At 44.6% G+C, this 27,138-nt stretch overlaps 1 protein-coding gene across 2 annotated transcripts in view; it reads left to right on the top strand.

Annotated features, from left to right (window-relative positions):
* SZT2 (SZT2 subunit of KICSTOR complex) overlaps positions 1 to 27,138 on the top strand; it is a 116,839-nt gene that overhangs the window by 71,988 nt on the left and 17,713 nt on the right. For both annotated transcript variants that reach the window (XM_054982041.1, XM_054982040.1), the window contains exons 32-52: positions 206 to 484; positions 684 to 819; positions 918 to 1,034; positions 1,121 to 1,184; positions 1,296 to 1,481; positions 8,527 to 8,820; positions 8,958 to 9,144; positions 11,219 to 11,296; positions 11,515 to 11,653; positions 12,462 to 12,567; positions 13,900 to 14,023; positions 14,431 to 14,583; positions 15,232 to 15,334; positions 15,543 to 15,660; positions 15,804 to 15,915; positions 16,349 to 16,467; positions 16,630 to 16,794; positions 18,592 to 18,676; positions 24,953 to 25,126; positions 25,307 to 25,480; positions 26,106 to 26,266. In XM_054982041.1, the coding sequence (XP_054838016.1) occupies positions 206 to 484; positions 684 to 819; positions 918 to 1,034; positions 1,121 to 1,184; positions 1,296 to 1,481; positions 8,527 to 8,820; positions 8,958 to 9,144; positions 11,219 to 11,296; positions 11,515 to 11,653; positions 12,462 to 12,567; positions 13,900 to 14,023; positions 14,431 to 14,583; positions 15,232 to 15,334; positions 15,543 to 15,660; positions 15,804 to 15,915; positions 16,349 to 16,467; positions 16,630 to 16,794; positions 18,592 to 18,676; positions 24,953 to 25,126; positions 25,307 to 25,480; positions 26,106 to 26,266 (3,074 nt within the window). The remainder of the gene's footprint in view (positions 1 to 205; positions 485 to 683; positions 820 to 917; positions 1,035 to 1,120; positions 1,185 to 1,295; positions 1,482 to 8,526; positions 8,821 to 8,957; positions 9,145 to 11,218; positions 11,297 to 11,514; positions 11,654 to 12,461; positions 12,568 to 13,899; positions 14,024 to 14,430; positions 14,584 to 15,231; positions 15,335 to 15,542; positions 15,661 to 15,803; positions 15,916 to 16,348; positions 16,468 to 16,629; positions 16,795 to 18,591; positions 18,677 to 24,952; positions 25,127 to 25,306; positions 25,481 to 26,105; positions 26,267 to 27,138) is intronic.

Genomic DNA, 27,138 nt, shown 5'->3' with positions numbered 1-27,138 from the left:
AGATGCTGGTATTTCTGTACCATCCAAAACCACTGTCTCAGTATTCACAGAGTGTTTATCCCTTCAGGATAAACTCTTTGGAGAGTATTAGAGTACTTTATCAAAGTTAACAGTGGTCAAGTTTGAGTCAAAGACTCATTTCTCTTCAGCATTTTCCTAAACTTCAGGTTTTATTCACCTTGACCATTGAACTCTACACTCATAGGGAATGCATCTGGCTGTGGCATCGGCACTGAGAGTGACCCAGAACTGGAGGTGGAATATCGAGAGCGGCTAGACCATGAATTTCTAGAAACAGATTCCCTGTCAGACTCCAACACTGTTAACCAAGATGAGGACTCCTTCAGCGTGCTGGGAGACTCTCTGGCAGAGCAAGAACTACTCGAGCAGGACATGCCACCCCTCTTTGTGCACCTTACGTGTTCTGTGAAGCTGCGCAGTGAGCACAGTTCTATGCCTGTTCGCTCACTGCCCACTTGCTTGGGTGAATGAAAAAGGGCCTTGGGATTGGTGTGGGAGCAGCATGAGTGGGTCATAGGGACCACTGGGAAATCAAGATTAGCATAAGCTTCCAGAAATGGCCTTGGAGGTCATATGGTTGAAGCTTAGCCTTTCAGGCATTTGTAAAGTGGGTGATATCAAGTGTACTATTGCCAAAATAACGTCTGTTTTTCTTTCTCTAGGAGAGGTGCTAGGCTGCCTTGAGAGCTGTAAGGCAATGGACACCATTGATCTCTGTGACCTCTGTGTGACCCTTGACATTTTTGTTCTGACCCTTCCACTGGAGATTGAAATGGTGAACGACTTGCATCATAATAGGTGGGATATGGCACTAGCTTATGTGAAGGGAAGTCCTAAAGATGGGTTTGGTTAGACCCAGTAGGAGGGGAGTAATTCATCCCCCTCTTTTCTGGCAGGTACACATCTGAGAGTAGTGCCTCCTTCACCCGTTCCCCAGGTCGGCCCTCCTCCTTCCGCTCTGATGACGAGCTTATACACGCCTTGGACAGGCTACCATCAACTGTGGATGATGGGTATTAATCCTCTTTATCTCCTTTATATTAGGCTGCTCAGATGCTAGCCACTTCACCTGAACATTGCATTCTTCTCTCTTTTTAAGGCATCCTGCACTCTCCAACCTTCCTGGAGTGCACAGGCAAGCTGTTGAAGCCACTATGACAGAAGTAAGTTCACTTGCCCTTAGGAGTGTATTTGCTCTGGCAGCATTTGCTGGAGACAGGCCCACAATAGGGTCTGTATATGGTTGTCATAACTTTTTATCTCCATTGTTTCAGATCCGCTGGCTATTGGACGATGAAATTGTGTCGGCATTGTGTCACTCACGCCCAATCACTACTGAGACCTTGAGCCGGGTGGCTTCGCATGTTTACAGTTCCCAAGGCCGCCAAAGCTGCCATTCTGAGGCTGTTCCCTTGCAGTTTGTGTTTGGTCCTGATTGCTCTCTGGAGAAATTTCGTGAGGTAAGAAGTGCTCCACACTTATGCTTATTTTGGCATTCTCCATATAACTACTGTTATTTACAGTCCTTAAACTTTTTATTCTCAGATTGTGAACTACACCTAGGCCCTCCCAAGAGCTTCCTATGCCACTCAGTCTCACTTTTGGGCCTGCAGAATGTTTATTTGTTTATTTTAATAATATCTATCCCTCTCGGTCCACCCAAAGTGATCAAGATGGCTTACAGGCAGTTAAAACAATTTTAAAACAGCATGAGTAAAATAGTCACCACTTACACTAAAATAGCAGCAGCAATAATAATAAATTTCTTTGCCTCAGAACAATAGTAAGAGTGAAATTTAAAAATGTAAATTAACACTAAAATCTAAAAATGTAAATTAACAAACACTAAAATAATCATTAGCAACAGTTTAAAATAAAGAAAGATCAAATGTTAAAATACAGAGCATAAAGATTTAATGATGGTAAAATGTGAAGGACATTAATACTCACAAAAACACCACACACAATCCAAACAACCTGGCACTAAAAATTTAGAATACTTAATGCTAGACAAATATACATGGGGAGGGAGTTCCATAACCAAGGCATCCTACAAAAAAAGCCCTGAATGGCCACCAACCTCTTGTCAGATATGGGAGGCACACAGTAGGGGGCTTCAGGTGATTACAGTAATCAGATCACTTCATAGGAGAATCAGGAGTCCTTAAAATCCTCTGATCCCAGATCTTGTTGAGCTTACTACTTACTAGTGCAGAAGTTAATTGGAAGCCAGTGTAAATCCTTTTGTGCAGGAGAAGTGATTAGATTGTGAATAACTGTATCCAGTTCATGCCTGTGGAAGAAGAGCTACTGGCCAAAGATGCAGGGTGCCACACAGGAGACCTGAGCTTCTAGCTGTAAGCATGTTTCTAATAGAACACCCAATTGTGAAAGGGATTGCAACTCCATCCTTGACATCTCAGTTTATGATTCAGCATAGAATCCATCTTGTTTAGTTTATTGGCCCTCATCCTGCTCATTACTGCCTTCCAACACTTTTTGGAACATCCTCTGCCTATCCTAATGCTGCTGAAAAGGAGCAGTAGAGTTATAATAATATATTTGATTTATATACCGCACTTCAGGACAACTTAACACCGACTCAGAATGTGTTATTGTTATCCCCACAACAATCACCCTGTGAGGTGGGTGGGGCTGAGAGAGCTCTGGAAGAGCTGTGTCTGACCCACAGTCACCCAGCTGGCTTCAAGTGGAGGAGTGGGGAATCAAACCTGGCTCTCCAGATTAGAGTCCCACCACTCTTAACCAATGCACCAAACTACTTTCTCAGCAGTTTCATAAAGATATGAATACCATGGGGGACAGAATATAGCTCAGTGATCCCTATAGAATAAATGCCATGAGTCTGAGCAGCTATCCCCCAGCACCACTTTCTGGTACCAATCAGCAAAACAGGAACAAAGTAAAAAAAACCCAAACCCTGAGACCAATACTCCACTCTGCCAGCAAGTCCAGAAGGATACCATGGTGAGTGAGAGTGAAAACTGCTGAGAGGTTCCAGAGAATCATCAGGGTTGCGTTCCCTTTGTCTCTTTCCCAGCAGAGGTTATAATAATAACATACTTTGTAAACTGCTCTAAGTGGGCTTTAAGTTGCTCTGAAGGGTGGTATATAATTTGAATGTTATTATGTTATTATCAGGGCAGGATTCCAGACAGTCACTCTCTTACTTGCTGATGGCAAGTGGGTCTTTCTTCTTGGTTTGTCCAGAGCCAGTCCCCAGTGCCCAGATGTTCCCTTGGGGAATTTTCTGAGAATCTCATGCCAACATTTTCCCCACGCTGAGCCTGAGGCTGGGAAGCAGTAGTAAGGAAGGCACCAAGCCGCATGCAGCTATCGCTGAAGCCAGCTAAGACAGTAGGCTGGTTGCTGGGACAATGAGGAAAAGCGTTGGGAAAGGTTTGGATTTCTCCATTGAAATCCAAGAAGAGGGAATGAGGAGCTGAGTGGTATGCCACCCTTTCCCTTTGGAGGTTCATCTTCCTGAATTGGTGGTACCAGCTGTCTCCCCCCTCCCACCCTCATAGGAAGAAGACAGAGGTACATAGCTGACGCTGCCACATTCTCTTCTTTGCCTTGTTGTCAGGGAGAAAAAGAAACTGGGCAAAAGCTCAGTATAACAAGTGTACCCAGGGAGGAAAAACAATAGAAAAACCTTGTGGCACAAGAAGTCTCTGGTCCTGATTTTGGGGGGGGGGGGTTGCTTTTTTTTCCTCTTAGCCCAGAAGCTTTGGTATTCTTCAGCAAGAAAGCAGCAGGGGAGAAAAGGATCAAACAATTCCCTCATTGCGCTGCCCCCACCACCACCTGGTGCCTTTTCCTCCTTGAAGAAGCTGAATTTGCAAAAGAAAACCATGATTTAAAAAGAACAGCTAGAGATATCCACAGCCTGTTGTCCCTCAGAAGCACAGGGACAGGCAGCCACAGCAACAGACAGCACTACTGCTGCTGCTGCTGTCCTCTCTCCTGCCAGAGCACTAGCAGGGACAGGGAAGTGGTTCTGAAGAACCAGTGACATACTAGCCCACTGATGGATCCACCTGTAACTCATCTGAACCAGTGCTTCACCCCGTTGGCTATGTAAAGCCAGGAGGCCCTGGCAAGTACCAAGTGCTGCAATGGTGCTCTCCCCCAACCCGCTGTTTTTATTGGCTGTGGTAAGAGATCCCAAAGGCAATGAAGGGGGCTGATTTGTCCAGAAGGGGGGTGCGTTTTCTCCCCCCAGTCATCCTTGATGGGGCTTCACTTGACCTGAACATTGGTGCCTGCATTGCTCAGAAAGTGGGGAACAATGTTAAACAGGATCTTTTTAAAAGGCATGAAAATTGGAGACACTATACATGGAAGGACAAGGATTCGCTCTCTCCTCCTTCTTTATCTTCCCATTCCCCTCTCCAAAGGGAGAAAAAAAATAAAGAGACCCAGTGGGGCTATTCCTCAGATGAACCCAGCTCCTGTTCTCCAAAAGTCAGAGCTACCCACAGGACAGCCATTGTAGCTCTTCTGCTAGGCCTAGCAGAAGAGCTACACTGGCACTCAGTTCCACCTTCAGACTGCAGAGCTACACACTTTGTCCCCTCCTGTCATTTGGAGTCACTGCATTCCAACCTGGCTTCAGACTCGATAGCTTCAAAATAGGAAGAGAGGAGTGGGCAAGAACAAAACTTCTTCAGGCCTAACCTATTTTTCAGGCTGTTCCAATGGGAACTTTTTCAGGGCTTGCTGAGGAAGGTCACTCTGGTCTCAGATTTGCAGGACAAGCTCCCCAGCTCCTCAGTACCTCTCTAAAGGGACATTCCAGATTTTCTCACCAACTGCCTCAACTCCTCGTCTTCCACTGCCATTCTCTCCCCGCTTGAAGTACTAGCAGGGATGGAGAACAGACAGTCAGCCCTCTATACTCTAAATCACTCATTGCAGATGAGCGCAACAGAGCTGCTTGCAGCTCATCCATGCCAGCATCTTGCATCCTGTCCACAGCATGACCTGCAAGCCATGGTGAGTATTAAGTGCTGAAAGGCTCTCCATCTTGCCTTCCTCTATCATAGTAGAGTCCAAGAGGTGCCGCTAGTGGATGCCCCAGTTCCCAGTCCTTTTTTTACCTCAGCACCTTGCTTTTCTCTGCACTCAGCATCTCCAAGGCCTCCTCTTCTTGAAGACACCGTGACTCAGTCAGCAGGACTTGGAACCAGAAGAGTGGGCTGGCAGTCCCACAGTCCATCCTGATTACTGACTTACGCAGGCAGGAGGAAGTTCCCAAGTTGTCGGAGTAGGACAAGTCTTGGTTCTAAGGTTCAGGCCCAGGTTAGACAACGCTCACAGCTTTGAGTCCAAAGAGGGTATTCCAGAATCAAGTCCACAATAACAGGCTGAGATCAGAGTCAAGGGAATCTGTTCCAAACACAAGCAGCAAGCCCACGTGTTGCTTCCGCACAGCCACTCCCTTCTCTGCTGCTTTTAAGCCTCATGCTGCTCAGTCACTTGTGCTGCATCATGCGCCTGCCAGCTGTCTCAGTCCTGCTCCTGCAAGCACTCATCATCACTGTTGATGTTGGGCCAGTGCTGTACTGCTAGCGTAGCACTGTGCCTTCTGGCTTGGAGAGCTCTCCTTACCCTCCTCTGACAGCACTCCTGAGGCTCTGTTGAAGACAGGGGAGAGCTGGCCCATGCCTGGCTCTCTGTTGCTGGTCCAGGGGCTGGGAAGCTGAGGGAACGATGTGCCATTTATTTCTGGGCACAATTCAAAGGGCTAGTTCCTACCTTTAAAATCCTAAATGACTTGGGGCCCAGGTACTTGAAGGACAGCCTTCTCATATTGTCCAGCCTGCCAGTAAAGATCTGCCTCTTACAAGCCTGCCCACTGTGCATCTGCTTTCAGAGGAGAAGGAGGTGGCAACCAGAGAGAGGACTTTTTCAGTAGTAGTACCTCACTTATGGAATCCACTTCCTTTTGAGACTTGCCTGGTGCCTGCGTTACTCTCTTTTAAGGTTCCAGGCCAAAATGTTTCTGTTCACCTAGCCTTTTAATTAAGGGGCTGATCACTTATTTAATGAAAACATATCCTGCCTTTCAATATAATTCAAGCTGGTTTGTAAAAGCATTTACAATTAATCCCAAAATAAACTATAACTATTCCTAAATCCACCCCCCTTTAAAAAGTGCCTGCCTTTCAAACTCCCTCAAATGCCCTGGCAAGCAAATAGGTCTTGCAGCGCCTCCTGAATATTTCTAAGGAGAGGGCTTTTAATACCATTTTAGTCTGGAAACATTTTAAGTTCTTAAACTGTCAGTGGCCTGTTTTAATAGTCAGGCAGAGCAGTCCTAAGCCCCACTGGGACAGGGGCGTACTGTAACTTCAGTGGCATCCGTCCAATCCCAGAGGACTTTTAGCAGGGAGATAAGAAGATGGGTGAGGCCAGCAGAACACGCCCTCTTGTTTCCATAGAAGCTCTGGCAGCATCCTTAATGGGCAAGTAACCAGAGCCAGCTCCAAGGCACCCCAACCCACAGTCGTGCCCTGGCCTTTGCCTGGGGAGTCCAGTCAAGTAGTCTGCATGCAGCCTTGTTACGGGCTGCAAGCAACCCCCACCCCCCCTGAGGCAGCTCTGATGAGTACGCTTCTCTGGGATCTTCTCCCTTCATTAAACATGGGCCATGGTGGCAAGAAGGTCAGGGTCAGGCCATTCCCTTCCCCAACATGCTGCTGGCCTCAGTTGTGGAAGCCAGCATTTTGGGAGCAACTCCCGCCCTTTATGCATGGGGAACAGAGGAGTTGGATGTGGATAAGTGAGCTGGGGCAGCCAGCTCCCCAGCTCCTTCCTACTTATCAGTGCATCCTTGCCCCTTCAAGCTGAGACTCTGGAGACAGGGTACCTGTTAAGGTTCTCAAATGGGAGGTTAGTCAGACATTCTGTACTAAGCTGTCCCCCTGGGGTGTGAGTGCAAAGTGTCCTCCCAATTTTGCAAAGTGCCCACTCTGTGTTCTCCCTGCCACCAAGGTGCCTTGCACTCTAATTCACGACAGCATAGTCACAGAGCCCTGTGTCCTGCCCCCTGCTTACTGAGTTCATGGGTGCCCCAGCCAGAGTTTATGTAGGGTGGAGGGCATGATTGAGTGCCAGGGAGGGGGCTTGGCTGCCGTCAGGGCACAAACGGATTAGTTGCAGCTTTAGTTGGCATCCTGTACTCTGAGCCATTTGGGCATGACTGTGCATGGAGGGGGGAGTCATCTTTTCCCATGTCATGGGTGCCTGTGTGTTACTCCACCTTTTTTCATAGTGTAACTTTTCAGCACTGTTTGGGGCATTCCTCAGCCTGGAGCAGCTTAGGGAGCAGACTAACTTCTGCCCTGCTCCCTGGCCCTCCCAGTCCTTATGCCAGTGCAGGGGTTTACACTCCAGGTCTGCTGGTGGTAAGCCGTGGTGTCCCTCTGCCAGCATAACTTGGTTTACAACAGCATAAGTGCAAGATATATGTTGGGGTAAGTTGTCTTCCTAAGCACTTTTTGGCACCCCCACTGAGGATTGTGCTGTATGTTTTAATGCTGGGATGGTTTTTTAATGCTGGATTTTAATTAATATCTTATAATGTTTTGTTTTTGTATTTTTTTTTATTTTGTAAGCTGCCTCGGGCAGCTTCCTGGAGAGGTGACAGAACAAAATTCTAAATAAATAAATCCATCTTGGAGTTTATTTTTTGAATTGCCGCCAAATACTAAGTCAACATTTTCATTGAGCTTTACTTCAACCCCAAGATCTCTTTTAATCTCAGTTTCAGCTAGTTCAGACCAAATCAGCAGACATTTAAAGTGAGGAGTTTTTGTCCCAAATGTGCATCATCTTACACATACCATCATACCAATCCTTGTAGGACCCCACTGCTCATTCCCCTCCATTGTGATAAGTCCCATTTATTCCTATACTCTGCTTCCTGTTGTTTAATCAGTTTTTAACGTGTCCTCATGACTGCTAAGGAGTCTTTGGTGAAGTAACTTGTCAAATGCCCTTTGGAAGTCCATGCATATAATATCTACTGGATCATCCTTACCCACATGTTCCTTAAGCTTCTCAAAGAATGTTAAAAGGTTGGTGTTGAAACTAAACACTGACTACTAAGAACAGCCACAGTTTGTGAACATCTACATTTGGGTGAATAAGGCAGTTTCCATTCCAAAACCAGGCCTGAAGTCTCACTGAACTAGGTTCAGATAATCAGTCTCATCTAAAGAAAGTCTAGAGTTTTCTTACCACCACTTGCTCAGTCACATTGCCCCAAAGAGATATTTTCTACTTGGGGATCCAAGGAAGGCTTCTTTAGAAGGATGTTCAAGATTACCTCATTCAGGGGTCATCGGGGAATGACCAAGCTGTCCTTCAGTGAAGCATTTTAGTACTTTCTAGACCTACCTGAGCAATCCAGCACCCTTGCAGCTGTTTTTTGCTTGTTCCTTGCCAGCGGAGCTTCATCCCATTCTCTTCTTGCAGGAGTTCCAGAGAATGAACCTACCAAGTTACATGCTTAATGCTGAGGGGAATGATTTCTACTATGTTTCCATCAGTCGCCTGCATGCCTCAGTAGGTGGGCCCAGCCCTCCAGCGACACTTGCAAGCACCATAACAGGAGGCAGATGTGATAGCAGTAACAGGACTGAAGACTCCTTGCCATGTTCTACTCCTCCTGAGGAGGCTCATGATCACTGGGCATGGCCAGCAAGTGAAAGCAAGACTGAATCGGAGACAGGAGAATTTCTGGGGATGAGTAGCCAGGCGCATGGTGAGGTAAGCTACTGAGGGTGTTTGTCTCATCTGAGAATAGGGAGTGCTCATATTGTAGGGATGATGGCTGGGAAGGGTTATCCTGGATTACTTCCTTGTTTAGAATTAAGCTGCTTTCCATCCCCTTCATTGTGATGCAGGTATCAGAGGATGTTCCAAGGCTGCAGCAGGCCAGTAGTTTGGAGCATGGCTGTGTGGATGAGGAGTCTACTTTGACCCAGCTGGAAGCTTTGGTTTGCTCCTCAGAAAAGTGGAACAATTTGAAATCACCCTCAGCAACACCATCTGTTGCGAGTCTAGCAGACTCTGTGACTGCAGGCAGGGAAGGTGAGGAGCTGCCTTCAACTGTATATTGGAGCAGGGACCAGGTGATGAAAAAGTGGTGTGCAAGAGAGCAGGGTCTGAGACACATGGCATTGCTTTGAAGTGACCTTAGAATAATTGAAATAATCTTTTAGGCTAAGCAGTTATAATTTTCAAAGGCATGGTTAATAGGATTGCTTGGGAGAAAAAGGAAATGGCTGGCAAATAGCCAGGTACTTCAGCAATTCCTAAAGATCTCCACTGTGAGCCACAGTCCATACAAAGTAGAGAGTGATCTCTCGTGTCTAGGGCCGCTGTGCTTTATGTTCTGTGTGCAAGCAGGCCTGTTCTTGCCTCTGACCCTGTCAGTTTGCAACCCTAGCACAAGACCTCCGAAGCCTTGCGGGTTTCTTTTGCTTTCATGTATTTTTCCATGTTGTTCCTGTTGTCACAAATATGGTGATCTTCCTATAACTTTGGTGACCAATACAGAAAACTTCATGAAAGTCCATAAAGAGTATATTCTGCAATTATTATAAGCATTTAAAATGCAATGAAGTAATGCTTATTATAAAAAATAGAGCTTTTGAATTTTGGCAGCCACATTACCCAGCTGCTTAAGTTCTTCCTGTTCCATTCTATGATATACAGCAAGTTGTAATAATATAGAATAATTATTCTGGCAGTTTTAAAAGTATGTCAATTTGAAATGCCCGACCTGGATGGCCCAGGCTAGTCTTACCTTGTCATATCTAAGCAGAGTCAGAACTGGACAGTTCTTGGATAGAAGAACACCAAGGAAATCCAGGGTCACTATGCAGAAGCAGGCAGTGACAAACCACTTCCGTTTGTCTCTTGCCTTGAAAACCCTGTGGGGTTGCCATAAGTTGGTTGTAGTCTGAGGGCACTTCACACATACACATTCAAAATGTATTATCATTGGTTGAGAAATTTTTTCAGATCCTTGTGAGCCACGGCAGAAAAAATACTTCCAGCTGACTGTAACAGACTGCAGGTGATTAACAGTACATCTGTAATGACAAACCAGGACAGATTCTCATCCTTTTGCTAGAACTGGAAAGTTGCAAGATGGCTGTTTTACTTGTTATTATATACCAGCTCATAATATGGATTGCTTGATGTTTTGTTTGGAATTGGGCTTGTGGTGAAGATTTTCGGAAATTGTTTACAAGCCTGGCTAATTGTCAGCTGTTTTATTCTGCTAAGGCCACATTCTGAACTCGGGTGAACTTTGAGGGTTTCATTTAAGTTTTCTACTAAACTTGCCAAGTTTTTCTGTGGCATTCTTTTTGGTTTTTTAAAAATTGATTTGTTGATTTACCGGACTGCCTTTCTCACAGTGGCTCAAGGCAGATATTGATACTCTGAAAATTTGTTCCAATGTTATGTGTAGGTCAGCCATTTTTAATGTTATTCAAGTTCTTCTTTTATATAACACAGTTCAGAAATGGAAAATATCATACTGAAAATGGCAAACAGCTCTTACTGATTCTTTTAATCTGCAAATGCTGTCCTGACCTTAAGAACAGCTCCATTTCACTCTCATGATTATTCTTAAGAGGACTTTTGCATGGCTTTATTTCATAGGAAACCATGCAAATACACATTTTAAATTGCTTGTTGAAAAAAATGTCCCTTTCAGATGTATGAAGTATCAGTGTTAAAGCTGGCTGTATTTGCAAAGACTTGCTGTTGCCCTTCCTCTCCTAAGGGAGTCTCTTAAAGTGCTTTTACTTGTTGTTCTGCTTTAGTATTGATTTTTCTGTAATAAAAACCTCTTCAGTGCTGTTGGATTCATGAGATCATGAGCTCTAAAAAGCCTGCTGCACTTGCATTGCTTCTTGAAGTCAATCTTGTTTAGTTTCTTTAAACTACTCATGCACCAGCTGGAGTAAAACCCACTTTGTGTCATGCTAGTACCCTATATTTATAAACCCATTTGTTGATGACCGGCCTGTAACCTCCCAGCTGAAGGGCTTGACATGGATCTCTGGCTCAAAGTAAGGAGATAATTGAGGGAGTTACACTGTTCTAGGGGGCAGTTTGTCAAGAGCTTCTGGTCTGTCTTTCTCTACAGGTTGTGGGAAGCAGCATCCCAGTCGAGTACACAGCCTGGTGTCTAGCCAGGGTAGTATGGATTCTGATCTCCTCCTAGGTGAGTGGATAAACTGGGTCATCTTTTTGCAGAAACTAAGAGAAAGATGATTTATGGAATAGAAACAGTTAGGATTCCTTTGACTAGGACCTAAGTGCTGGATTTGTATGAACAAGGGAATTGCCAGGTTTTCCAATGGGCTTTTTATCAGCTTTCTGTCAGGATGGATTGGCCAAGCCACTTACAAGGTTGGGTGTGTGTATGTATTCCTGTTCTAGGATATGATGGTGGCAGCAGCGATTTTGAATGTGAGGAGGCAGCAATGAGTGACCTGGAATCCAAGTGCCCTCTTATGCCTGACTTCTGGCTGATCATAAAAATCCACCAGGATCGAGTGGAAGTCTATTCCCACACACGGTAATGTCCTCTTCTGGTATCCTTTTCCAATGCCTCCTAATAGTGATTCTGATTGTCAAGAGGTCTCTCCAATCCCTACCCCCTGCCTTCATCTTAGCTAAGGAATGCAGCTGGGTTCTGAGCACTCCAAGCTTTGCAGTATTGTCACTTGTTCTGGCAAGCACTAACGTTAGTTGTTCTTTGACAGTGCAAAGTTGTGTGTGCTGTTCCTGAAGATGGGAGAGGAGGGTATACTCTTATTTATGTATCAAAATGTTTATATTGTGCCTTTTTCTTGTGGCTCAAGACAGCTTACAATTCCAAAAATTGAAAATATACAAAATAGAATGAAAATCCCTTTACCCTCCTCCAAAAGGAAATGTCTGCAGCTTAAACTCTATTAAAAGCTCTCACAAATAACATGGCTCTACTGTGTTTCCCTAAAAAACCATGTCACCCCCTCCTCCTCAGGATCCTATTCCATAAGGTGGTCACTTCTACAGAAAAGGAATGGGGTCTAAACTGAGTTTCCTCCCAGCAACATATTCCTTCCTTCCCTGTCTTAGTAGGTTTTCAGCTAATGTCGGTGCTTAGCTTTTCCATACACGTCATTGAGTTCAGTCTCCTAGGCTACAATCCTAAGAAGGTCTACGCAGAAGCAAGTCCCATTCTAGTCAATGGGGCTTAATCCCAGGAAAGTATTCTTAGTGTTGCAGCCCCAGTCAAGCAATAGCAGATAATGACCTGTTTTCTATACATTCTGTTGTTCTCAAACATGGGAGCTTCTCAGGGCCCTTCTAACCCTGTGAGACTTTTTCTTTTCACACAGCAGCTTGAGTGCAGTGAAAACAACCCTCAAAGAGGAAGGGGAGTGTGTACATCTTCACCGCACTGTAGTGAAGAAAGTTGGAGAGACCTGCCGCATTGTTAATCAGGTAACTGCTACATTCAAGCTATCACCATTGTCCCTTCAGATGGCAGAAGTCTCTCCCTACTAGTTCCCAGCATAAATATAATCATTAGAGCCTAATGGAGATCAAATGACAAAGACCTGTAACCAGGAAGGTCAAATTCTACAAGCTGTTTAAAAGTAAATTAGAAATTAAGCAAATTATATTTTAGAAACTGTAATGAGATCTATTTTAATCTCAGAGCTTTTGAACAGACATTGGGTGATTCCACATTAGTGGTTTTCTACTGTTCAGCTTCCAAATGACCTCGATTTTAGTTTGTGTTTCCACACATGGGAAGGCAATCCTAGCAGCAGCTTCGAAGTCACTGCAGGTTTTGTCCGGTTTTTTTCCATCCTGCTTTTCCCCGACTTATTTGTCCGTTTGCAGCAGATTTGGGATTTTAATCATGCGAAATTCTTTATCCGATGTTCTCCCCACCCTTGCCCTTCTCTCTCACCCTTCGAATCAACTTAATTTGATTGGCCAATCACGTTTTCTAAGCCACACCCACTACCTTTTCCTTCCCCTCATTTTTTTAAAAAAAATTAAATTAAAAAACGTTGCAGTGTTTCTACACGTCTATGCAGAAACATACCCTGTGTCATGTAACGACAGCTGACCAATAATGGGTCCGTTTTTCAATGTGCCAAATTTGTTACTTGTTGCTCGCTGACAGCTGACAGCTTCAGAGGCAGAGGGAAAGCAGGGTCATCGGTAACAATTTGCCCTCCAAATGTCAATAACCAATACTCATTCCACGATATTGGCAGGAAATGCTCTGACCTATCAGATGTGTTTGTTTGATGCAACGTTTATATGTAGCAACGTTTTGGGGGTGGACATTTTTTTTTAAAAAAATGAAGAAGACGCACATCTGTCGACACTTCCCCCGGAAAAAGCAATGAGGAATCGATTTTTATACTGGCAAATTCCACATGATGGACTTTGAGCATGATGAAATGAAATGTCAATGCGAAACAAAAGCCTTAATGTGGAATTGGAGAGTGGTGGATTCGTACGACTCCACTGCAGCACGAGTGCTCAGAAAGTCCGATCAAAATCGATCATGTGGAATCCCCCATTGATTTTTCTGGGAAACTGACATTTTTAATGCAGAAGTTTAAGGCTTCTGAGTACTGGGTAAATGTATTCAATTTTGTGCCATTATAACCATGTAGGCTCTACTGTAAGGCAAGTAGACTCTAATGCCTACAAGGTGCACCAGCACTAGCAAAAAGTAGACACCATGGGTGAATCAACCTGGATAAGAAAGCATTTCATTCCTCCTTTGCTGTTCTCTTCCTTTGTCTGTAGCGGCTGTTGCTACAGGATCTACATGATAGTCACATTTGCAATTCTCTGTTGGTTGCTGAGAGCGAGGAGGATATCTGGAAAAGTGAGACACCATATACCTACCGGCAACGCACTGGACCTGATGGTGAGAGCTTTGAGCAATATTCCTACAGAAAGTATGCCATTTCTTGCTGGCGTGTGGAGCTTCACTATTCAACATGTCAGCCCTTCACTCCAGTACTATGGCAAAGCAGTGTTCCCATGTCTTTCCCAGTGATATCGAAGAGGCAGGCGTCCTACAAACAACAGAAGGAAATTCTCTTATTTCCTGTCATGACCCGGTAGTATCTTGTGTAGTGAGACCTGGAGAATGCTTTCCATTGCTTTGTAAGTGGTGATGCACTACAACATTTCTCAGCACAACAGGTTCCCTTGCAGGATACTGAAGAGGCCTTTATTTATTATTTTTGTCTTGAGTATGAAGGAAGAAAGGAGGAGAGTGGATATCTTTTCGGAGAACTTGCACCTTAACCTTCCTTTTTCTCTGTGCAGATTATCCTGGAGATGAAAGCTACCAGCCTCGTGACTACCTGGCAGCCACCATGCATTTCATGCCTGGACATTTTGCATGTGATGCAGTCTGGAGCACCATTATCCATGTACACTCACGGCTCAAGATGGGTCCCAACATGGGTGTTGCACGTGGTGGGTAACTGAATGCTGGCAGCACTTCCTAATGGGGTGATTATAGGGAACCACCCAGATAATTCTCCTCTGTACTTAGGCAGCATATTCTGTCCTATTACAATGTCTCCTTGACTGCAGTCTGATGTTGATAATACATTGCTAGGATTAGAGTGAGAGCTATATAAGCAAAGGCATTGAGGTTGGCTATAAGGAAGGTACTAAGTTGAGATACAGGCTAGGCAGCACTGCTGCAGACTCCTTAGAGAAAGGGAAACAGTTATATCAAGAAGGTAAAGCAAGCTTTAGCATAAATGCTAAGCATTGTAGCCATTAGAAGAGACATAAGTGGCAGGGAGGCCACTTAGAAGAAGCCCATTTGAAACAATGATTTTTTCCAATGAGCTCAAAATACATGTAGATCTGACAGTTTTTATTAAAGATATTTTATGCTCATTTTATGAAAAACCCTCAACGTTTTTTATTATGACGACCATACCAGAGTATTTCAGGAATAGACCATGGGCAGAGCTGATTATGAAAATAGGCTAAATTAATGTTAGAGATGCAAACTGAAGGCTGGTGGAGCAGTATTTGGGTTGGAGATGTCAGTGGGTGGTGTGTTGGTCCAGCCCTTGTGGTAGTTAACCATTTCTGTCTTTCCTGCAGCCATCCAAGCCCTGCGCTCTGTGCTCAATGCCTTCTCAGTTGTTAACAGGAAGAATATGTTTGTTTATCAGGAGCGCTCAACCAAGTCTGTTTTCTACTTGCGGTAAGAATTGCAGTACCCTGGCACAGCTGCTTTCTCTGCTAATTTCCAAAGCTGAGATGTTGCTATTTCTCAGTCCTTGCACCATAAACAAAGGAGCCCAGAGAAACCATAATCCCTTCATTTTCTTTGCTGTTGATTCCGTGGTCCCTCAAGAATAGTCTGGAACCCAACACCTTGACTTACCTTTTCTTTCTCACACTACCCTCAGGCTCTCTGAAACCACCTCTAGTGGAAAGAGTGGGGAAGGTGAGATCATCCCGAGTCTTGCATGCCGTTCACTGGCACTTTCGCGCAGCCAGGAACCCATATATATCGAAGACCTGAGTGTGAGTTTCTGTTTCTGCACAGCAATCTCCTGCACCTTTAGTGCCTTGAATGAGAGTGAGCAGGCTGGATATAATCTGAGCTCTGCTCTTTTTCCAGAAGGGCTCACATTCAATTTTCAAGCTTCTCCCATTCTCCTTGATAGGGTTCTCGCTCCTCCTTGGACACAGCTTCTTGCCGCAGTGTGGATTCAGCCCGTCCTGTGAGCCAAGTGGACAGACATATCCAGCTGATGGTTCATGGAGTGGCACAGGCAGGTGAGCCATAGATGGATTCAGTGTAGCAATTGAGGAGCGCAGCAGAAAACAGGGAGACATGCAGGAGTCTTGCTGCTGCAAGCATGTGATCTTGTCTTTGGTCTTTGGAAGAGAGACTGGCACTAGATTTGGGATTCAGCATTTTCGGGGGGTGGGGGAGCCTTTTATTCCATTAGTTTTCCCAATTTCAGCCCACCTGAAATCTCTTTAACATGGTAGATGAAAGTAGTGAAAGTGGGAAAATGATAAGCTAAACCTCTAGAACAACTGCACCGCTGTGTGGTCATTGTACAGTGGAGCAAGCTGTTCAGGCAGAGAAACAGACAGGCAAAAGGACTGTCTTACTGGCTGAAATAAGAGGGACTTGTTACCTCCTGCACAATACTGAGCCAGGAGAAGGCTTCTTACCACAACCCTTATTCTGCTCTCTGAGGACCGGAGATCACCGATGAGCTGGTAAAAGTTCTTCGTAGGCGCCTGGATGAGGCCACCCTGGATATCATCACAGTCATGCTCGTGCGGAATTGCAAGCTCACCCCAGCTGATGTGGAGGTAATGGCTGTGCCCCAAACTGGACTACAAATAGCCTTGTCCTGCTCCCCAAACTATTCTTCTTTCTTCCAGTCAAACTCCTTGTTCCTTGACTGAAATTTGTAGGCTTCTGGGATGGATATATTCCTGTACCTGACCAATGACAGGTTCTTCTCCTTCCAGTTTATACAGCCCCCAGGCAGCCCACCCACTGAAGTGCTGCTGTTTACTCTTCCCCCATCCTGCCTGCCCTGGCTTCCAGCTGTGGCTTGCTACTTACGTCAGAACCTGCTGATCTTTCTGCATACACCCAAGTATACAGACAGTAATGTAGAGAACCACTTCAAGGTGAGTATGTGAGTGCCTCTGTAAAGTGCTGCTTGCTAGGGGAAGCTGTGGTAATTTCAGTGTTTGTTCTTCTGTTTGAGAGAACAGAGGTGTGTGTGCAAAGAACAAAGAATGCAGCTATAGTATGGTCTACAGAATGAGGCAAAAACATGGTATGACATCTACTCATGAGAACATCAGAAGAACCATGCTGGATTAGACCAAAGGTCCATCTAGTCCAGCATCCTGTCTCTCACAGTGGCCATCCACTTACTATGGAGGGGCCAACAACAGGGCATGGAGGCCACGGCCTCCCCCCCTGAAGTTGCCTCCTGGTACTGGTATTCAGAGGTTTGCTGGCTCTGAAGGCGTATATGAAAATAGAAAAAGAGTCCAGATAGAACTGTACCCTTGAAGAATTATGATTATTAAAAGTTCATTGTATTTAAGGCCCAGCATAGTCTATTTAACTAGTAGCCTCCCAGTTCTGAGTACGGTTTATTAGGGCCAATAGAACCTGAGGCATGGCTGCTGTTGCCTTGGTGTTTGACCAAGCAAAACAAGTTTCACTTTAGCCACCTTTTAACCTTAAAACACTCAAGGCAGCTTACAACAGACATAAAATACAATTTAAAATCACCATCTAAAACTATCAATACACAGTAAACTAAATGAACGCATTTCTAAATTAAACTATTTTCAGCAGCCTTCTAAAGATCAAAAGTGAGAGGGCTGGGCACACCTCCTTGGGGAGCCTAGTTTGGTCAGTGAAGCACTTTTTGCAGCCTGAGATTCCACCACAGCTGAAAAAAAATTATTCCCATGGTCTGATTCAGGAAAAATGTGTTTTATCCAGTCAGATACCAACTTCTTAATTTTTAATTGTGGGAGAAAATAGCACCTTCTCTTTACTGTTTTCTGCTTTTTCAGATACTTTGTTAAAATTCACTCACTTCCAGCTAAATAAAGGCTCCTGCTTTCAGGACAGCTGCTGGTTTTAGATTTGTTAACCCATGTCATCTCAAGGGCTAAGTGTGGCATCTAGCACTTTGAAAAGTCACCCACCCAAATCTAGTGCATGAAAAATCCCAGCTAATTCCTCTGGGTCAAGGGAAAACATGTCCCCAGCAGAATGCCAGACAACCATCTAAAGATGTAGTGGACAATAGATTTGTTTTTTAAGTAAAAAGAATGAGGCAACATGAAGGCTGAACAACTACAGGGAAGAAAGTGATAAGAATTTGGAAACAATGAGAAATGCACACTGGAATAAGGGTAGACCTTCCTCTGTGTCTGGAGCCAGTCCAGCAGTTAACACTCTCCCCACCCCACTGTAACTTTAGGATTACATGTTTGTAATCTGCTTTCTTCTGAGAAGCTCAGGAGTGGTGTATGTGGAGAAACATGGATTCATGTCCTCAGTCAACATTGAGGCCCATTAAGTGACCTTGGAACAGTCAGTGTCTGTCTGTCTCTCCCTCTCGGCCTAACTTATCCCACAATGTTGTCATGAGAATACAATAGGAGAAATCCATGTACACCAACTTGAACATCTCAGCAGGAAGGTGGGATAAAATGTTATAGAATTGTTGTTCCCAGACATTGAAAAGTAACAGGAATTATTCTTTATGTCTAAGGGTAAATGCTTGCTTACTGTTATGTGAGCCTTTATTGCAGTGCAAAAGCTAAAGTCTGGCAGGGTTCGGTGCTGAGAAATGATCATTCTGTTCTTAACGAAATAAGAAGAGTCCTATTTCTTTACTTGCTAAGAAGACATCTATTAACCATGTTCTGATACATTTTTGCCCTACTTTTCAGCACTGTTTCCACCAGAGCAGCAGTAGCCCAGACCTAGATCTCTACCTGTTCAATAAGCCTGGAGGCCAAGGCACTGGTGGCAAAGGTAATGAGCATAATTTACTTCTGCAGCCTGAATCTTCTAGTGAAGCAATCTATAGAGAAAAGAGTCCTTTCAGGTCTGTGATGTTTGCATGGGCTAGATTAGCAGGAACCAGAAGATACTATAGAGGAGTCATCTACCTGCTTCTCAGTCCATGTGGATCAGACATCTACTGGAAGGTCCCTCATGCCTGTACAGTCCTTGTCTTTGTCTGGTATGTGCTCAACAACAGATAGAGATGCGCTTATAGATGAGAGTTCCTCTTCTGAAAAGCCTTGTGAGTTGTGCAGACACCATCATTGCTACTCAGTAATAATCACACACTCCACTAGAGCTACTTCAAGGCAGTGAAAAGAAAATGAGATGACGGGGGCACTGTTGAAAATGAGATACAAGGGCCCCTTGTTGAGCAAGCAATCAGAGTTCAAGCACAAATGAAAGTCAGGTAGGGGGCAGGGTTAGGGTTATTCTTGCTCCAAGGGCTGACAGAAGATATCATGGGCTGGTACTGCTAGTTTGTGGCTGGTTTGGTTGGCTGGTTTGTGTTATATTCTGAGTATGTGTGTGTGCCTTTCCCCCATCCATTTGTCTATCTTCCCACCTGCACTGTGATCTAGTTGTACGGGCAACACACCGCTGCAAAGTGTGTCTGAACATTCTTCTGTCATGTAGGTTCCATGCTGGATCTTGTGCAGCACCTGTTTCCACCTTCCCAGTTTCAAGGTAGCTTCCTGTAGATTCCAGCGTTCCACTGAACCTTTCCAGTGCTGCTCCCGTCAACCTGATCTTGTGCCTGCTGGGGTTTCTGCTTCTGCTCTGGACCCTACTGTATCTCCCTCTTTTCCTCTCCTTTGTGTATTATCCAGATCTCTCAGTAGATAGCTTTTCAGATTCCCACCATGCCTCTGTCTTTGTTTAGATTAAATAATTAAAAGTGGCTATTAGAATTAGTGACTGAAACTTTACTATTACTGTATTTTGTGTAATAATTAGAAGAATTTTTGTATTAAACGTAATTTTCTGTAGTATTCTCCTTAAAACATGTGGGAGAAAAAAGTTTCACTGGTTGTGAAAGGAAGTTGGATACATTTACCAGAGCATAAATAACATTTTAACATTTTGGTACTTCACTCTATGACTTGTCTTTAAGAAGTTTTTCTCCTGAAGGACGAGAGTAGTTAGACCTTCGTTGTACATCAGCAATGGAATGCTGAAATAAGTTGGCAGGTTGATGGGTTGGATGAGGGTACTGATCCTACTGAACATTTTTAAATGCCCAGGATTATAAGCAGGCAGAGAATTTCCCCCATGCCATGTTTGTTCAGAGTAACTGGGGAGAAGGAGCGGCTACCATTAGCTGTAACATATGGATTTGGGCTCTCTTGCTTGAGCCGTCTAGCATTTGCTATTGAGCAGGCACCTTCTGTGCTATCTGCTTGTGGCATATAGCTTTATATCTAGATCATGTGGCATAATCTGTAGATCACCTTTGTTCTTCTGTGCAGTCCTACGTTGGGACTGTGCATGGGCAGGTTAGCCGCTTGGCAGAGTTTCTCTCACTTCTTTAAAGTTCAATTAGAGGCCACTTCTCCCCGAGCACGTAGGCACTGCTTTCCGCCTAAATGGTCATGTACTTTGAGAGAGGCAGCTCTTTCCCTCAGTTCTCTGTTAGCTGCCACAAGGAGAGGGTTTCATCTTCTAAGCACTGTGCATTGCATCTCTACTTTCACTTTTCCAGACAGATTTTTGGCTTCTGACTGACCTTTGAACTTCAGCTTTCTGACTTTGTCTCTGGTGTGTGGCTTCAACTTGTCTTATCAAAATGTCTGAATGGTTTTTTAAAAAATTCTCCTCATGTGGAGTGAAAATGACTCACACCAATAGTCATGAATTGTGTCTCTTGTGTCTGGGGAAAGGCCATAATGTTTCTGCCTGCAAATACTTCCAGCAATTCACCCCTAAGGCCAGAAATGAAAGCAGTCTTAAGCTCAAGGCCTCACTCTGGGAAAAAGTCCTTACAGGCTCCGAATCTCTGTCTATAAAATCACCAGCTGTGAAGGAGCATTCTTCCAGGGCCAGATCATCGACTTCATTGAGATCGATGTTGAGGTCGGATCCAAGTGGCAAGTGCCACTCTCTGAAATCTCCAAGGCCCTCATTGGAACCACCTGCAAAAAAGCTGCACAAATCCAAACAGCTGGGGAAGGATCACATGAAAGATACAGCTCGGATGCCACTTTAACAGACTCCTTTTTGGTATACAGTCAGCAAATGAAGTATTTCAGGAGAAAAATTATGAATGCTTTGGTGACATCCCAGGTGTCCATATCATTGCAAATTACATGATCATTGCAGCAGAAGACAGAGAGGAACGCGACATCATTTTGAAGCATGTTCTTCAGAGAGCACGACAAAAAGGTGTAAAGTTCAACAAGGATTAGATACAGATCTTGGTAGAAGAGGTCAAGTATATGGGCCACATGTTTTCCAAAGATGGTATCCAACCAGATGATGAACAAAATGCCCCCACAGTCAGACCACAACCTCTGGAAGCAATTTTTGCCCAGCCTATTGGAAAGGCTCCTGCACAGCTACAAAGGATGCTGTTACAGCTCCAAAAATATGACATCCAGATAGTTTACACCATACCTCTTCCACCCCTGCAAAAGGGGGAAAGTGTGCGGATGCAGATACATACGGGATGGGTACCAGCATTGGTTACAGGAAAGAGGAATGAACCACATTCTTATACTGTTGAAACACCAAATGGAAACGTATATAGGAGGAATAGGAGACATTTGAGAAAAGATTGTTCCTCTGCACCTTCAGAATCTGCTGTTGTGCCTGATCATACCATCATAGAACAAATCTCAGCTGATGTTCTAGACCTGCCTGGAGAAGAGGATCATAGCTCTCCAGATGTGCTCCCTGCACCTGTTGACACCTCACCCCCCGGTCTGAAGGTGCACGAACGAAGAGCAGGCGGGTGGTCAGGTTGCCTGCTAGATTTAAAGACTATGTGACGGGATAGCGGTAAAGGTGAACCCCAACAGTGAGTCATATGCTAGCAACCTCTGATGCCACAATTTTATAGTATTTGGGTTGTACCGAACACACCAAAATAAAGAAAGAGGATGTGGTATGTTTTTTGTATATATGTACATACGTAATGGAACAGTTTGCTCCTCCCCTGATATCTGTGTCATTTAGTTTGGTCCTGTTGGGTGGAGCTCTTGTTTCAGTTTTCCAGTTTTGTATGTTAGCTGAAGTTGTTGGTTGTTGAAGTATTCTTCTTGCAAATAAATGGCTGATGTTTTAAACCAGCTTGTCTATTCTGAATGGACCTGAGGATTAGTGCCTGAGTGAGTACTCTAACCTGGGAACCCACAGCAAGAGGGGGACGCTTCATACTGGACCTATGTAATCTCAATTCATTTCTCAAAGTGACAAAATTCCAAATGGTTACCCTTGCAACTGTATTGGTCCTCCTTGAGAAGAATAGCTGGTTTGCTGACTTTGATCTGAAGGATGCATATTTTCATATAACCATTCATAAAGATCACAGGAAATACCTGCATTTTAAATAGAATAATATTTCCTACCAGTACACTGTATTACCCTTTGGAATTTCCACTGCCCCTAGAATGTTCACCAAATGTATGGCACCTGTAGTAGCCCATCTCAGGTCTCTCAAGTGCTCTATATGTCCATATTTGGATGACTGGCTTATGACAGCATCCTCAAGGAGTCTCCTTTCAGAACATGTAGATTTGGTGAAAAGAACATGCAGTTCTCTAAAGTTGGTGATCAATACAGAAAAATCTACATTAATACCTTCGCAATCTGTCAGTTATATTGGTGCTGTATTGGATGCCTACACAGGGAGGACTACCCTGCCCATTGAAAGGGCAAACACAATTAAATTTCTTATAAGAGTCTTTAGAAAACAACACTTCCAATCTATTGTATGCTTCCAGAGGCTTCTGGGACTTATGGCATCTACTATAGCCATAGTACTGTTCGCTAGACTAAATATGTTCATGCTACAGAACTGGCTTGTTAGGACACTTAAGGCACTTTTGCTCCCACCAATCCACAAATTTTCCATTCCACTTAGAGTAATTAGATCATTAGCATGGTAATCCACTTATCAAAAGACGTAACATTGCCTGTGTTTTTTCCTAACCCACAATTGAAAGGAGAAAGAGCATTACACACACCTGACATCAAAAGGGCATTATCCTTTTATTTACATAGAACAAGCTCATTTCATACAGATCCTCATCTTTTCTTATGTTTTAGTGGTCCCAGTAGGAGCAAGAGGGCTGCTGCCCAAACTGTGTCCAAGTAGATTGTCTCAGTGATCCTGTCAGAGAATACAAGCAAACTACAGTCAATTGTCCTCTTCAACTGAAAGCATATACAACAAGATCTCAAGCTTTGTCATCTGTCTTTCTCCATGGTGTGTCTCTACAGGATATCTGCAAAGCAACTACTTGGTCATCCTCGGACACATTTGTCAAACACTGTGCGGTAGACATTAATTCCAGATATGGAGCTTCTGTTGGAAAAACAGTATTGCACTTTCTGTTAAACTAGTATGAAATGACATTAGAGAGTATTTAACACTTAATGTCTGTAACATTGAGTTGCTGTTGCAGGTTCCTTAATTCAATTTGTAACGTTTAACTGTTATTAATAACGTTTTATATTTTGGAGAGATTTCACCCCACCTCCTTGGTGTGCAGCTTGGTAATCTCCCAATGTGGGACTGCACAGAAGAACGAAGGTGAAAACAGGGCTGCACTTACCTGTAACCATTGTTCGAGTTCTTCTGTGCAGGCACACATTCCCTCCTTGCTGCCTCACTGTGAACTCTCTGCTGCAAGATATATAGTAGAGGCTCGCAGCGACTCAGGAGAACTAAGGGAAGGGGCTGCCAACTTCTGTCTTAGAGCACGTGACTATTTTGGAAGGAAAGCGGTGCCTACATGGTTGAAGAGAAGCAGCCCCTAATGGAACTTTAAAGAAGCGAGAGAACCTCTGCCGAGCAGCTGGCCTCCACAGAAGAACTTGATGAACAATAGTCACAGGTAAGTGCAACTCTGTTTTATTGAAACCAGTGTGAGTTTAATTTGCACTTGGTCTCTTCCAGCCTTATGGTTCTTTGGTTGGCCAGCATCACAGCTGACACTACTTGTACCAGTTGTTCCTGCTTCCTTTGCATCTTCTCAGTTGCCTCCTTTCATACTTCAGCAGTGTTGGCAGCTATTTGGGGTAGGAAGGACTGTTGGGGCTTGCATCTCCACATGCCTAGAATAGGCTTCACTTCCTCAGACATGCAGTAAGCATTTCTGTCATTCAAAGCCTGCCTCAAGCAGAAATAGGGCTGAGAGGAAGTTTAAGGAGGCTGCTGAGAGTTACAGTGAAGATAAGGGTTCTGTTGATAGGTCTGAATGAAATGGTGCGCAGTACAATGCCTCTGCTAGTGCAGTCCTCCCCTTTTGCGTGTAGAGAGTTTCTGTCTATGGAGAGTGCTGGTTTCTTGATTAGAAGACTAGAGTATTGGTGCATGCTGATTCTGTCCATCGATTATAGGAGTCCTCAGCTCCTTCCACAGTTTTCTTTTGAATATTGTCAGTCTCTGACTGGATAAGAGATTGTGCATCACAGACAGCAACACCTTGCCCATCTCCTGTTTGATCCCTGATGTTGGATTTCTGAAGTTGTGAGGAAGATTAGAAGAACCCATGGTACCAGTTCCATTAACTCACCAAATGATCTCCTAGTTTCTAGGGGGGCTCCTGATGAAGTCATTGTGCTGAGCAGCATGAGCCACAGCCTCCTTTTGGCACAGTGCAGGGGGATATGCTTCTGGCTTGCTACTTTCTGCTGGAATTAGGAAACAGTACCTGGAGAGGGGAGAGGTGATCTGTATCCTGTCCCTTGGCTGCTTTTGCTGGTTGGGCTTTGCCAAGCCTGTGATGAATGTCCCCTTCCTGCAGATGAAAGCTTGCTGCACATTCCCAGCAGGTGCAGGTTTCTTTTTGCGTTTTCTATGCGTGTATGAATACATAGCTGTGCTGATCCACTGGCTATTTTTTCCATCCATCGTTGCTTATGATCTTGTAGCTGTGCAAAATGTTTTTTATCCCTTGAGTTGCACTCCAAGGAAGGCTGTGTGTCTGTAACAAGTTCCCTAAGGCTGCTGTCTCCTAGGAGTTCAGTATGTATGGTGGACACCTTTGGGACTCAAGCAGGCTTTTATTTCTTCTTCAGGGATTGCATGCATTGCCTTGTCTTTTGTGGACAACCATGGAAATCCCATCTCACTAGCTCGTTGGGTGAGACCACCCACTACCCTGCTGAGCACATCATTCCTTCAGGAGATGGATTTTGAGAATTTGACTGCTGTCAACCAGTACCAGGCTGAACCTGCCACGTCACAGTCAGGTGGGGAAACAGTTGCTCTGGGCAGGGGGAAGTTTGTGGGCAAAGATGGGGCTGGGCAATTGTGGCTTCCATTGTTCAGATCTGGGAGCCGAAATGGCCTCCAGTATTCACTTGGGAGTCAGCACAAAGCCTGTGCCTTTTCCAAACGATGCTTTTTTGGTATCGGCTCTTCTTCCACAGCAATCTGTCCTCTGGTGCGCCTGGATATCTGGGAAAAGGGCAATATCAGCCTGCTGCAGCTGTCTAAGAGGCTGCGCAGTGCTCTGCGCCATGCCCTGTGTGATGCTGTCATGGAATTCCGTGTCCTTCCCAACCCGCTATGTGTGGAACCTTCCACTGAGCTAGAGGATTCAGGTAATAGTGGCAAGGGCATGCCTTGGAGCTGGCACCTTTTCCAGTTTTTTGAGTCCTCACTGTTGGGATCTGTGAAAATACTACAGAGAAAGTAGCAGGATTTAAGTTCAGTGGCACTTGAGAGAGCAAGATTTCCAGAGTATAAGCTTTCGAGAGTCAGAATATTGCCTTTTGCAGAGTCCCAGGTTGCTGGGTTCAACACAGAACAGCATAAACTGACTAAGAAACAGCATCCAAGGCATTATTTGTGGATTGACTGATTGAAACATTTGTACCTGGCCTTTCCTTGTAAAGCCTTAGATAGGATCCCAGTAAAACATCATCATAAAGAAGGTGAAAACAAACAAAATTAAACTTGAACAATTACAATTCCATATCCATCTTAGTCCTTAGTCCTTTTGGTATGTATTGATACCAAGCTAATTGAAGCAAGGAACCCAGCGAGTCAGAAAGGAAGTTCTTCCTGTAATATGTTCCTCTGTCTAACAGTGTCATTACCAGGGGTGGGAAGGAGGGAAAAGAAGTTTCTGGAACAGGACACAACTGCTTTGGGTCCCTTAAGGGAGAAAACTGGGGTGCAACTATTTAAAAATATTTATCTGATGGATGGGCAATATACTTTCAGGAAACCTGTGCAGGATGGTGCCAGAGACTAAGGACCTGACTCAAACTGTTGGAGGCAGAGTGTGTCCACACCCTCTGCATTTCACTGTGTCCACTGTGGTTGCTGGTGATCCCATAACACCTACCAATAAGATGGGTCGGCGCAGCTTCTGGGACATGCTGGTAATGATTCCATGGGAAGGTGGTGGTAGGATATATTGCGGGAATGGTAGAGAGTAGAAACCATGAATTAGTGCCAACTGGGCACTGTGCTTGTAGCCCCAGGTAGTCAAAAAGCCTAGGAGGCGTTTTGAAGCCCTAGTGTTAAACTTGATGGGTCACAAGTTGTGCAAATCTAGTACAACGGCCAAGAGCTTGACTTCCTGTGGGGCAGGAAGTGCATTGCTGTAAATTCACTTAAGAGAATTAACCAAGTTACTTCCTCTGTTTGTCCTCCCCCCAGTATTTGTTATACAAGGATAACACTGCCTTGTTTTTAGATTGCCCAAAACATAAAGAGAAAGATTCACGGAAGGAACCAGGAAGAAAAACACAAGGTGCCATGAAATACTAAGCAACAAAATCAATTACAATTGCAGTGCCCACCCCCTTAAGCCAGCTGGAATCAGGAACAGAGCAGGTGGCAATGCCCACCCCTGCCTTAACCTAGCTAGTATTAGGAGCAGAGGAAGTGGCAATGTTTACCCCTCACCTTAACTCAGCTGGTATTTGGAGCAGAACAGGTGGCAATGCCTACACAGCTGGCTTTAGGATCCGAGCAGGTTGAAATGCCTACCTCCCACCTTAACCCAGCTGGTATTAGGAGCGAAGCAGGTGGCAATTCCCACCTCCTCCTTATCACAACTCGCATTAGGATCCGAGCAGGTTGCAATGCCCACACCCACCTTAACCCAGCTGGGATCACGAGCAGAGCAGGTGGCAGTGCCCACCCCTGCCTTAACCCAGCTGGTATTAGGAGCGAAGCAGGTGGCAATGCCCACCTCCTCCTTATCACAACTGGCATTAGGATCTGAGCAGGTTGCAATGCCCACCCC

The sequence above is a fragment of the Eublepharis macularius genome, chromosome 5 (genome assembly GCF_028583425.1).
Source record: "Eublepharis macularius isolate TG4126 chromosome 5, MPM_Emac_v1.0, whole genome shotgun sequence".
NCBI classification, from domain to species: domain Eukaryota; kingdom Metazoa; phylum Chordata; class Lepidosauria; order Squamata; family Eublepharidae; genus Eublepharis; species Eublepharis macularius.
The sequence above is the reverse complement of the archived record's forward strand: the minus strand, read 5'-3'. Positions and strand labels throughout refer to the sequence as shown.